The following is a 12,250-nucleotide window of genomic DNA, read 5'->3' as shown; positions in this document are numbered from 1 at the left end:
TCTTTCCTCATGTTACCGTCAGTGCGCTATAGCTTACAGAATCCGCTTAGACAGGTTTGAGTGGTCCTGATTTATCTGCCGTGGGGAAAGCTAAGGACTGGCTGAGCTGCATGCAGTTGGGCTGTGGCTCACTAGAGGGAGTAAAAGAGCAAGAGACCAGAAAGACCAGGAGACGACTTTTGGTTAAGTTTGTGAGTGCGTGCACCAAGAGGAGGAGGGGCCGGCTTGCACGTAGCGGCTCCACCCTCACTTTGTCAGCAGGTAGAGAGCGTGATTGCCGTCCCTGGGGAAGAAGTCAGAGCTAGTACACCAATTACAAACCACAGGTTTCCTGCCATAGGGAGCTGATCCAGAATTGTCTTTCTTGAAAGGAAGCACTTCAACCCTGCCTCCTTCTGAACTTCCAAGTCCATCCACGATTCAGGGATATACCGCCTTCTCCCTCTGGGATTTTCTCTGGTTTTGGTAGTGAATTGTTCTATTTACTACTTCGTTTCTTATCTCTTGCAAGAGCTGATCATTTAATATTCTGTACGGAGGCGGGGGGGGGGAAGACTTTTGTTAGATTTTAGAGATGATTTTGGATCTTCTTTAAGCATTTCCAGAGTTCTTGAGGACAGTAGCTCTCGTCCTGAAATAAGTTCCTGCCTTTGACCTGCGTGGATTACTTTTTTGGGCTTCGGAATTTCTCGGCACCTACCTGTAGTGTGAGCACTTGGTCTGATTGCAGAGTGAGAAGGTGGGAGCATGAGCCCCACGGGGTTAAGCAGCTCGGGTCTTTTTTAAAGGAGGATTTATAAACATATAATTGAATTTGTTTCACCCCGTGGACTCCAGTGGGCCCGACAGCGCTACAGGTTTGCAGATTTCTTTCGAAATTCTTTTTTGTTTCCTCCCTCCCTCTGTCTCAGCAAAAGTAAAGAATCTATAGAACAGGTTTGCATTCAGTCGCTTGGCTTTTCAGCACGTATTCTCAAGACTTTATAGGAGTTTTAAACGACCTCAGAATGCAGCATGCTTTGTGGGTGAAGTGTATTTATAGTTACTTAAGGGTGCGCATTTTAAAATCTGATGTTTATAAAGAGTCCAAAGTTTTCTAGGAGCATAGAAATACCCCAGATCTCCTCAGCCTGATTTTTTTTTCAGGGTGCTTAGCTTAGAGCCTCTCTACTCCCCCCATCTTTTATTCTCCACCCCCTCGAGGAATTTGAAAACGTGTTAGGAATAGTCCTTTGTTTTTCTTCTGAATCCAGAAGATTACAGATTGTAAAGTCTGGATGTGTTTCCACCGCATTCCGAGGAAAGTCAAGGTGCTTGATATTCTCAGGCTGGAGAATAAACTATGGGATCCCTAAGTGAGAAAGGAAAGTAAAAACAGAAATATGAATTTTAACTGGAAAAATAACTGCAAAGCTAAGCTTTTCAAGTGTCTCAATATGGAAGCTGGAAGAGATTTTGATACTCAGATTAATTCTGTCGTATGTCAAAGATGTATGAATTTGTGCCTAATTTTACAGTCGCTTTTGGTGGAACACAAAAAAAAATATAATATATTGAAGTTCTTACAAAGTATATAAATTCAGTAGGCCTAGAACTCTGAGCTATGCTGAAACACAATTTAGCATGGACATTTTAATGAGTACGTGCTGTAGCATCTTTAGACATCCCTCCAGGTGGGGCCTGATTAATTCCCACTCTTTCCCTGTTAAATGCAAACCTCCTCACGGACTTAGCCATTTACAGTTGACATTTTTTTTTCTGGCTTAGAAAGGGCAGCATGTCTTCGTATTCCGAGCTGAAGTTCCTCAGTCACCTCCGACGAGCTGTTTTAGCTGTTTACTGACCTTGTTTTGTTCATCGGCCTTGGGTTTAGTACCTCAGAAATCTGATACATATGGAAGACCAACAGCAAGTGATTTGACATAATACCAATCCATGTTTGTATCTAAAGCACATTTGGAAATTTTGAAGAGAAGAGGTGGCATTTCTGTATTTGCAGTGACGATGGGAGAAAACGACATACCTGCCCCAGAGGTGGGCTGAAAAAAACATCTTCTCTTCCCAGTCAGGAAGACCACCTGTGCCTGGGAAGGACCAGGATCTGACTGGGCTCTCTGAAACGGAGGGCTAGCACCTTGCACCTTCGTTTTCTGCACTGAGGACCTGCCTTTGGGATGAGCTAGTGGAAGCGGTATGCATGGCCGAAGAGCATTGATGCAGCTGGTAGCATGAGTGGTGGCCACCAGCTGCAGCTGGCTGTCCTCTGGCCCTGGCTGCTGATGACGACCCTGCACGCAGGCTTTGGACACACAGGACTGGTGCTGGCAGCAGCAGTGGAGTCTGAAAGATCAGAACAGAAAGCTATTATCAGAGTGATCCCCTTGAAAATGGACCCCACAGGAAAGCTGAACCTCACTTTGGAAGGTGTGTTTGCTGGTGTTGCGGAGGTGACTCCAGCAGAAGGGAAGCTAATGCAGGCAAGTATAACGTGTTCTGGTTTACTTTCCATCTGTTTGAAAATGCCTTTTCTCTTTAGTCTGGCAAAGTCAAAACCTATGCAAGGGCTTCCATTGCTTAGCTTTGTATTTATTCACTTTTTTGTGAAGACATTGCTTTGTTGGTAATTTAAGGCAAAACTCTTATTTTAAATTTGAAGAAACACATAAATTCTGTATTTTAGAAGATAATTTGCTTATTTTAACTTACATTGCATTATCTCTTGGGTTATACATAATAAAACTTTTCTTTATAAACATATTTGTAGCACTATTTTGATAGATGAAAAATACAAGTATTTATTTAATTGACTTGAGGACCATAGCTTACATCCTGTTAAATTGTAAATGTTAATTTTAATGATCGAGGCACCCTGAAATTCTAGACTGCCCCCAAAGCGTATTTGATTACAGTGTCACTTTTAACATTCGGTCAGGCTTGAATGCTATGGCTGGCTTCCTACCACATGTGGCACCCTGTTGTTAATCCCCAAATGGAGAGGACTAGGTCACAAAATGGGCCCAGCGTCTGCACCGGTCCCTGCTCCTTCTGGTCCAGTTTTAAAATGTAAAGTTCAAAAGTTTAAAAGTTTGTTTGACTTTTTTTTTTTTTTTTTTTTTTTTTTTTTTTTTTTTTTTTGACTCACAGAGTTTTTCCTGACACAATTTCTTAGGCTTCAGGCTATAATTTATTCACAGTCTACCTATCCTTTATGTGTTGAGTTTATTAACTTACCGGGGCCATAGTTCTCCTTAGACCAACTGTTCATTCCTATGTTGAAGACAGAACTTGGTGAGCTGTTTTATTATTTTTTTTAAATAGGCAATCTACCATCTAACTTCATTAAAAGGTGTTGCTCACTTGTTACAATTTATTTTGTAAAATGACACTTCTTGCTGTAGTTATTATGGAGGTAGGTTTAAATATGATCAGCCTTGGCAGCCAAAGTCAGATTTTTATTTTGTGATATGTACGGAGTATGGATTTTAGTTCATGGTTATATGAATTAAGACTTTTTGATATTTACAGAAAGAAGGTAAGAACTCGAAATAAGTAAATTAATTATTTCTCAAAAATGAATATTTTTACTGGGTATTGTGCTCCAGGAGGCAGAGGTAGATGGATCTCTCTGCGCCTAAGGCCAAGCTGGCCTACACAACAAGTTCCAGGACAGCCAGGGAGACATAAAGAGACCCTATCTCAAAACAAACAAGCAAAAAAGTGTTTTTATATATGGTTTAGTGGTTCTTCATTGCACTTCTTTGAAGGTATTTTGAAACGGGGATAAATGAAGAAGATAAAGAATTGAAGTAAAAGGTTCTGCTGGTTGGAAAAACTGCGAAACTGCCGTGAGAGCCAGCCGTGAGATTAGATGTGTGTAAGAGGCTATTTATCGTCTAAGGTGGCTCTAGGCTGGAGCTAGAAAGACTTAAAGCTGGAAGAGTAACTCAGTGGGAACAGAGGGGTGGCCTTGCATCCCTCATAGCCTGAAGCCTGAGGTGCCTGCCTTGTGAATTTTGGCATAGAGTTTTTATCAGGAAGCCTTCTGTTTGTTTCTGTGCAGTCTGAGGGGTCACACGAAGCCTCACTGGCCCCCATGAAAGCTCGGTCAGGAGCTCTGCTCGGTCAGGGATCTGCTCCATGGTGCAGCGTCCTCTTTCAGCTCACACTGGCCAGCTTCTCTTAGTAAAACTCTTCCCTAAAATGTCTGTATTTTCATAAGGGAAGGAACCTGTCAATCAATTTGTTAATTCACATCAGTTAACTAAATTTTCTTAATCTCTCCCGAAGACAAACTATTTTTTAAATAAACCTCGTAAAAAAATTATATATATATTTTTTTCTTTATTCACTATTTGATGAACTCTTTCAAAGAGCTCTGGTATTCAGGACGCTTGGTTTGTGTGTTTCAAATCCATGCGGTTTGCCCTTTATCAGATTACACTGAGCTCAGTTTACTCATGAGACTGGCTAACCAAGGCTTCCGTGTGAAGTTCTGCTTCTGTCCCCACATCTGCAGTTTAGCTATCTTGGTAGCTAACTGTATCCCAATACCACAAATGAATAATTCCTTATATCCTGTCTATGAATTATTCTTATTAAGACTTTCTGGACAAAAAGATTCAGTTGGGTCTTGTAAAACTGAAGTACTAGGCATGGGAAAGTTTATATAAAACAATGGTTATAAAAAGAATAACCTTGTCACTCTAAACATTAGATATTTCTTTACATTTTCCCAAACTAATTTGGGATTCATCCACTTTTATGAAAACCAAATTAATTGGATTTTATTTGTATCACACATTTAATTTTTCTTAGTAGAAGGGGACACGTCTGTGACAATGTAACCATCCTGTGACAATGTAGCCATCCCCTGACAATGCGATGCCCCCTTTTGTTTAATAAGGAAATAGAGCATGTAACTGCCTTTAAAATATTTTTCTTTTTCTCAGCTTTTTCTGGTGGTTATAATTCTCATATACAAGCATTGGAAGGGCAGTGATGGATTTTTGTCTAGATTCTTATTCCCCACTTTCTATGTTTAGATTTTTCCTTGTTAGCAGTAAGTAATATCTGGGCTTGTTTCTTTGCTCTGTCTGTCTCTCTGTTTCTGTGTGTGTGTGTATTTGTGCGTGCGTGTGTTTGTGCGTGCATGCACGTGAGCACTTGCTGGAAGAAATTGAAGAGAAGCTGTCTTTGCTACTATGCCCTTCTACTTCTCAAGTCCTCTCTTTTCCTCAAAATTCCCCATCTTAGCCCTGCACAATTACATTCCTGCTTCGCCCCTACATTTTTTCTGAGTCACTGTATCTTCCTAATCTTCCCACATGTTTGCCGTCCTCTTTGAAGTGTCCAGCTCTCAGGTTCCCCGTCCATTTGCCAAGCCTTTCTTTCTTCCTTGTCTCTAGTCCTTCTGCTTCCCCTGCCCCTCTTGTCCTCCATTCAGTTTGTACACTTAGAATGACTTTGCACTGCTATTCTGATCTGTTGTGTTGTTTTGTTTTTTAACTAGCCATCAAAGAAAACAGACAACCCAAAGAAAGACAGGCCAAAGAGACTTTTGGGATCTCCCAATATTTGGTGGTGACTTACAAAGAGTATTCTTACATGGTGGTGATTACAACTTTTTTGTTGTTGTTGTTTTAACATTTCCTGGTTCCACCATTGCTGATGAAAAATATTCTAGAACTGAGCACTGTCTGATGTCCAATTTTCTGTCTTGCTTATATTTAATTAGTGTTTGTTTCTGTTGTTACTACCTGGTGATGATGCTATTGGTGCTGCATCTATACATGATTGTAGTTATATTTTCTCTTGAGTAGTACTTAGAAGGACTCCAGGTTTTCTCTAAGCAAAAAACAGGAGGATTTTAGTGTAGCACAAGAGAGGTCACCATTCTTCCTGCTTAGCTGGTTGTCCTGGATTTTCTTAGACTCCAGGATAAAATTATGATCAAGATTAGAATACACTGGCCAGAGGCGGCAGGCTTCGGTGGGAGTGGGGCTAGTTTCACATTTAACCAGTAACAGGGAGAGAGCGCCTCCTGGACAAACCCTTTGCCAGTGTCGCCACTTGCCTCCAGTCCACCTACTTGTCAGCATGCATGTCACGCTTTCTGAATTTTCACTGTATTTGTATTGAGCACCTGAAACTTTTAAATGGAAGGTTTGGGCCAGTGTCAGACGATCACCTGTTGCAAGCTAGACCTAAAGAACTAACTAACCCCAAGTGGCTGTCTGATGGAACAAAATAGCTTTTACCTCAGTGGGTGTCAGTGACATTGAGGGATTTAAATATGATAGCCACCAAACAGATACTGCACATTTTACATGTATGAGCTCATTGAATTATCATTATAACTTTATGAGAGACAGTGTTCCATACATTTACTTCTCACATTTTACAGAAAAGGAAACGGAGGACTTCATGTCTCTAAGGTACTAAGTAACTAGTGTTAGTGAGCACCGGAATAGCTGGAGGAGGGCAGTAGAGCGGCCCTCCTCCAGCTCTGAAATCCTGTGTCTGCCAAGGCGAAGGGGACACCAGAGCATCCTTCTCAGAGGCTGATCCTGGATGCACAGCATTCTACCCTCTCATAATGTCTGTATTTCTACTTTTTCTCACTTTGAGTGTCATTGCAGAAATGAGTAAATCAGAATGTTTATCCAGGAGCTCTGTCAGTTTTAAAATGTGATGACTACTAACACAGGAACTCAAAGAATACATTTTGAAATAGCATGCTTTTAATTGACATTGCTTAAGTGAGTTCCTTGGATGCAGATGTCAGAGTAGATTTTATGATTTTTTTTTTTTTGCTTTGCTGCCAACCTTTAAAAGAACTACAGAGTAAATATTCAAGGTACAGTCAGCTCTCAGTTATTTATGCTAATAAGAGTACAGAAAATATAATTAATAATTGGCTTTGGAATGTATTTAGAAATACACTATCAGATACAAAGCCTGTTCAGGCCTTCTAGATCTGGCTTTTTGTTATGAACTTGGTATCTGGAGGAAAGAAGAAACTGAAGAATGTTTTTAAAAACTTTTCATTTGTGTATATGGGTGTTTTGCCTGCATTTGTGTATACCTTTTATATACCTGGAACCTGAAGAGGCCAGAAAAGAACATTGGATCCCCTGGAACTGAAATTATAGACAGTTGTAAGCTGCCATGGGGGTGCTGCAAATTGAACCCAGGTCCTCTGGAAGAGCAGCCAGTGTTCTTAACTGCTGAGGCATCTCTCCAGCCCAAGCTACAGGATATTTCTAATGGTGCTTTTCAGGTCAAAAGGGAATTTCTGGCTGAGTGTGGTGGTACAGGCCTATAATTCCAGAACTCAGGAGACTAAAGCCAGTAGAATTAGGAATTAGAAGCTAACCTGGACTCCATAATAGAGTCAAAGCCAGCCGAGGCTATTTAGCAAGACTCTGTCTCAAACAAAGAAAACAATATAAAATCAACAAAACCAAAAAGAGTCCTTTGTAATTATCTGTAAAGTAGATGTGTGTGTTCTGTATTTCATGTAGAAATGGAGAAAGTTTAAGTTCAAATTCGTAGGTGTTTTTTACTAATACGAATTAATAAATGAATTGTGTTTCAACTATGGCCCCATCATCTCTGTAGTGCCCTTCAGCGGATTCTGTGGGCAGGCACTTTTCTAGTTTATACTAAAGTGTGTGCAGATCATTTTCTTTAACAATTAGGAAGTTTACTTTTCACGTAAGATTAAAAATAGGACATTTTAATTAAAAATTAAAAATAGGACATGGAAGAGAAATCTAGAGGCTGGGGAGAAGGCTCAACGGCTAGGAGCACTTGCTGAGGACCCTGGTTGGGCTCCTAGCACCCATATGGCAGTTCACAGCTGTTTGCAACCCCGATTCTGGATCTGACATCTTCTGACCCCTGCAGGCATCAAGTATACAAGTGATGCACAGACATACATGCAGGGAAGACACACATACACATGAAGTGGTCATTTAAACACCTTTAAAACAATAAAAGTGAGAGTCTATTTTTATTTGATTGTTTGAGACAGGGTAGCCCTGTATAGACCAGGCTGGCCATAAACTCACAGAGATCTGCTAGACTCTGCCTCTTGGGTGTTGTGATTAAAGGTGTAAGAAATCTATTTTTTAAGATATGTGAGCAGCTAAAATATTGTTAATGGCTGAGATAGTTTCTACTTGGATATATGTTGTTCAGTGTGATACATTTGTCAAAAAAAAACAAAACAAAAACCTGTTGATCAACTTCCTGATTTCATCTCAAAAAGGCCTTTGAGCTAATCTTCTGCCCTGTTCTTAACTGTTCTTTTGAGAATTGTTGGAGTAAAAGCCCAGGTCTGTACAGTGACCTGTGTGAGCCTTCATGAGCTGATGCTGCTCTCTTTCCTTCCTCTTCTCACCAGTCCTTTAGTTAGACCTTGCATACTCCTGCCCCAGGGAGTCGGGGAAGCCTCTTGTTAGGCTCTCAGGCATAATCGTTTCTACACATAATTTCTTCTCTTAGTCCTCCAAATGCCATCCCTGAGTGTCAAGCAAGCTTTGGTGAGGCTGTCCTCCGCTGTTCATCTGTAAGCCTCCTTGTTCTCTCCATGTCCCATATCTCCTGTCATGGTGTATTTTTCTTCTCCAAATCATTGTCTCTAATGGCAGTTGATTTTTCTAGTTGCCTGTATCCTCTTAGTAAACTATGAATGCTATGAAAACAGATTTTTTTCCCCCGATTTTGTTGAAAGCCATATCTCTAGAAACCATGCCTTATTATATTAGGTAGCGCCTTGGCAATCAGTGTTAGTGAACGTAAGTAACTCCAAGCTGAGATAACTCTTGGACAAAATGGGTTTATTTATCTCATTGTATTTTAATTGTTTTGATTTATTAATGGCCAACTATTTCTTTTGATTCTTTCTAAATCAACCATGGCTAGGTCTCATGAATATATTTGATATGTTCCTTTATGCAACCTTTTACTATATTTGTTTCTTAATTTATTGATTGACCCTGGAGGTGGATTCCACCCGTGCTAAGCAAGCACTCTTTCACTAGTCTACATGTCTGCCCTACTTAGCACTGCCTTGTCTGTGTCTGTGTTTGCTTATTTGGTTGTGAGTGGTTTTATTTTTGAGACATGGTCTCACTGTATAGCTGTGGTGAGCCTGGAATTTCCTGTACGTGGCAGGTTGGCCTTGAACTTGTTGCTATCATTCTACCTCTACTTCCCAAGTGCCAGCATTGGCATTACCAAACCCAGCTCCCGACTCAGCATTTATTTCGTAGCTACTTCAACCTTTTGCTTCTTGGGAAATTCTGGTTTTCCAAGAAGGAGAATTGGATACTGAGTTTAAACCTTTGATTACAGAACATTAACATGTATCCATAGGACCTCACCTTCTTAGTTCTTAAACTTGTGTTTCCTAATACTAGTTTTGAAATACCCTAAAACAGAGTTTTTTTTTTCCTGCCTCTGTGTGTGTTTGTCTGTCTGTTTCTGTGTGTTGCTAGGGATTGAAGCCAAGACCTTGAAAGTAGTAAGCAAGTATTCTCCTAACTGAGCTCTAGAGTCACCTCCAGACTTGGTTGGGTTTTTTGGGGGGCGGGGGGGGGGAGGGTGGGTTGGTTTTTCGAGACAGGGTTTCTCTGTGTAGTTCTGGCTGTCCTAGAACTCACTCTGTAGATCAGACTGCCCTCGAACTCAGAAATCCACCTGCCTCTGCCTCCCAAGTGCTGGGATTAAAGACATGTGCCACCACTCCCAGGCAGACTTAGTATTTTTAAATATAAGACTTACTAACTTTTTTGTTTTTAAATAACAGATAAGCTACAGAACATGAAGTAGCTAATCTAAGCATTATAGTTCAAGGGAAAGTTTGTCCCATGACTTTTAGAATTTGTGTTGAATTTTAGAATTTGTGTTGAATTTGTAAATTTAGGAACACCAAAATGATTTAAAATTGTAAGCCTAAAGGCAATATTATTTCTCAAGATAGCAAGTTAGATAATGTAAAAATTCTGGTCCCTGAATTAAAACACTGGTAGTTCTTTGCTTTTATGTGTACACTACTTGTGTAATAAAAGAAATGATCATAATATAAGAGCAATTTTAAGTTGAATTATCAGATACTTGTTGATTCCACTGTGGACCCAATAGGACCTTGTACATACTAGGCAAACCATCAGTTTTGTGCAAGCAGATATCTGGAAAGTCTGCTGTTGATGCTTGTAACTACATGACAGTTGAGAAATACTGTTGTCACTGTTGTCTGTAGAGTACTTTGGCTGAAATAAGAGGTCTTATGTTTTATGTCTACTATATTTGCTGTTTCCTAAAACGTGCCTGCAGATGTTCATTCTTTGTTGTTGTTGTTGTTTTTTTAAACATTTTCTGTAGTCTGGTCAACCACTGTAAAGGAAACTCTGGATGGTCCAGGCTTATGTGCTCTTATTCATGTGTTCCATGGTCTTTCTCTCATGTTCTCATGGCCACTTCTTCTTTACCCTGGTGAAGAGCTTTGCAGCCCTATGCTGGAGTCAAGGTCTGTAGCATTTTCAGTTGCTACAGTAAATGGTTTGGGTGTGGGAGCTGGGGGGAGGGGTAAACATCAGGTATTCCACCTGAAAAATCATCAAAGTTCAAGGTACCTACTCCGTTCTTTTCATTTCACAGATGAAGGATTGAATCCAAGAAAATTAATGTTTGTCAGTCACAGAACTGGTATATTTTCCTGTGATATTTTTAGCCAAGTTTATTCATTTAAAACAATGTGTTGTCTTTGCTAGAAATAAAAGAGAGAGAGAGAGAGAGAGAGAGAGAGAGAGTCTATTAAGAAGACAATATAGCTAAACATGGTGACATGTAATTCTAGAATTTAGAAAATTCAGACAGGAGAACTACCAGAGCATTCAGGGCTAGCCTAGGCTATATAACAAGTTTGAAGCAAACCTGAGCCACAAAATAAGACCCTCTGTCAAAAAATACCCCCCCCCCCAAATTTTTTTAAATAAACTAGTATGGAGAGTCATACCTGTGATCCTAGCACTAAAGGAGGCTAGGTCAGGTTAGCCAGGTAAACAGTGAGATCTTGTCTCAAAAAACAGCAGCAATACAACAAAACCAAAACCAGGGCTGGGGAGACACTCAGCAGTGAAGTGCACTCAACTGCTGCTCTCACAGACCACCTAGTGCAGTTTCCAGCACCCACATGGTAGCTGTGACTCCAGTTCCAAGGGAACTGATAGACTCTTTTGACTTCTGAGAGGGCCAGGCATGCAAAGACATATATACTGGCAAGCACTTATACACATAATAATATTTTTAAAAAGCAATGATTGATTGATTTTAAAAGATATAGCTCAGTGGTACAGGACTTGTCTTGTATAAAAATGGTCCTAGTACCACAAGGGAAAAATCATTTTATCTGTCTCTCAGTCGTCTATCTGTGGTAGACGACTGTCCTGTACTCATTCTGTCTGTCTCTTGGCCATCTATCTGTGGTAGATTGGTTCAAGACTTGCTTGTACCACAGAATAAGATCCTGTCTCAAAAGAAAGAAAACAATACATTGGGATGTCTTTTATCTTTGATCCCTAGTCAGAAGCATGCTTTAAAACAAATCAAGAAAAAAAAAATACTGCCACAATTTAGCATTACTTTATGTGGTTCATGCCATTTTATTCTGCCATTAAAATCACTGTAGGCCAAGTGATCTATAACATGGATCAGTCATCTGAAAGCAAGATCCTCTTGGAAATCTAGGGTGAGAAAACTCATCACAGGTAGCTATGCTGGCTTCTCTGGATGCTAACAATGGTGGTTCCCCTCCTGTGCCTGTATGCTGTGTGCCTTCACTAGAGGAAATCACAGCACAGCACCTTACCCTAGTCCAACTAAAGAGAAGCATCTTAAGCAGCAGAAAGGACGGCGTGTGGTGAAGGACGGCGTGTGGTAAATGGCAGAGGAAAGTTACAGGTGTAAAAGCTCCAGAGTTCCAGTTTTTATTTTCTCCAGAGCTGGTTGAAATGACTGTAGAAGGCTAGGCGTGTGGGTCAAATAGTAAGTAGGCCCCTAGCCTAGCATCAGGAGGCCCTGGGGTCAGGCCCTAGCACCACAAGTAGGTAAAGAAAAGTGAAAACAGAATTAAACAAAATGAAAGAAAATTACTATGGCCTTGAGTTCCATGTGATTGAAGCAGAACAAAGTAATATTAGGTTTTAACCTAAGCAACTTTAAGAAGCTGAAAGATGGAGAACAG

At 40.4% G+C, this 12,250-nt stretch overlaps 1 protein-coding gene across 3 annotated transcripts in view; it reads left to right on the top strand.

Annotated features, from left to right (window-relative positions):
- Positions 1–269: 269 nt before the first annotated feature.
- Rnf43 (ring finger protein 43) overlaps positions 270–12,250 on the top strand; it is a 70,293-nt gene continuing 58,312 nt past the window's right edge. The window contains exons 1-3 of one of the 3 annotated variants that reach the window (XM_076936069.1): positions 270–465; positions 597–857; positions 1,768–2,477. In XM_076936069.1, coding sequence (XP_076792184.1) covers positions 2,229–2,477 — 249 coding nt within the window. In that variant the 5' untranslated portion in view covers positions 270–465; positions 597–857; positions 1,768–2,228. Of the gene's footprint in view, positions 858–1,767; positions 2,478–12,250 lie in introns of all 3 variants that reach the window. The other 2 variants (XM_076936070.1, XM_034504483.2) reach the window with 2 other exon arrangements.

Source organism: Arvicanthis niloticus, chromosome 6 (genome assembly GCF_011762505.2).
Source record: "Arvicanthis niloticus isolate mArvNil1 chromosome 6, mArvNil1.pat.X, whole genome shotgun sequence".
Taxonomy (NCBI): Eukaryota; Metazoa; Chordata; class Mammalia; order Rodentia; family Muridae; genus Arvicanthis; species Arvicanthis niloticus.
Note: the sequence above shows the minus strand (reverse complement) of the source record. Positions and strands in the feature narration are given on the sequence as shown.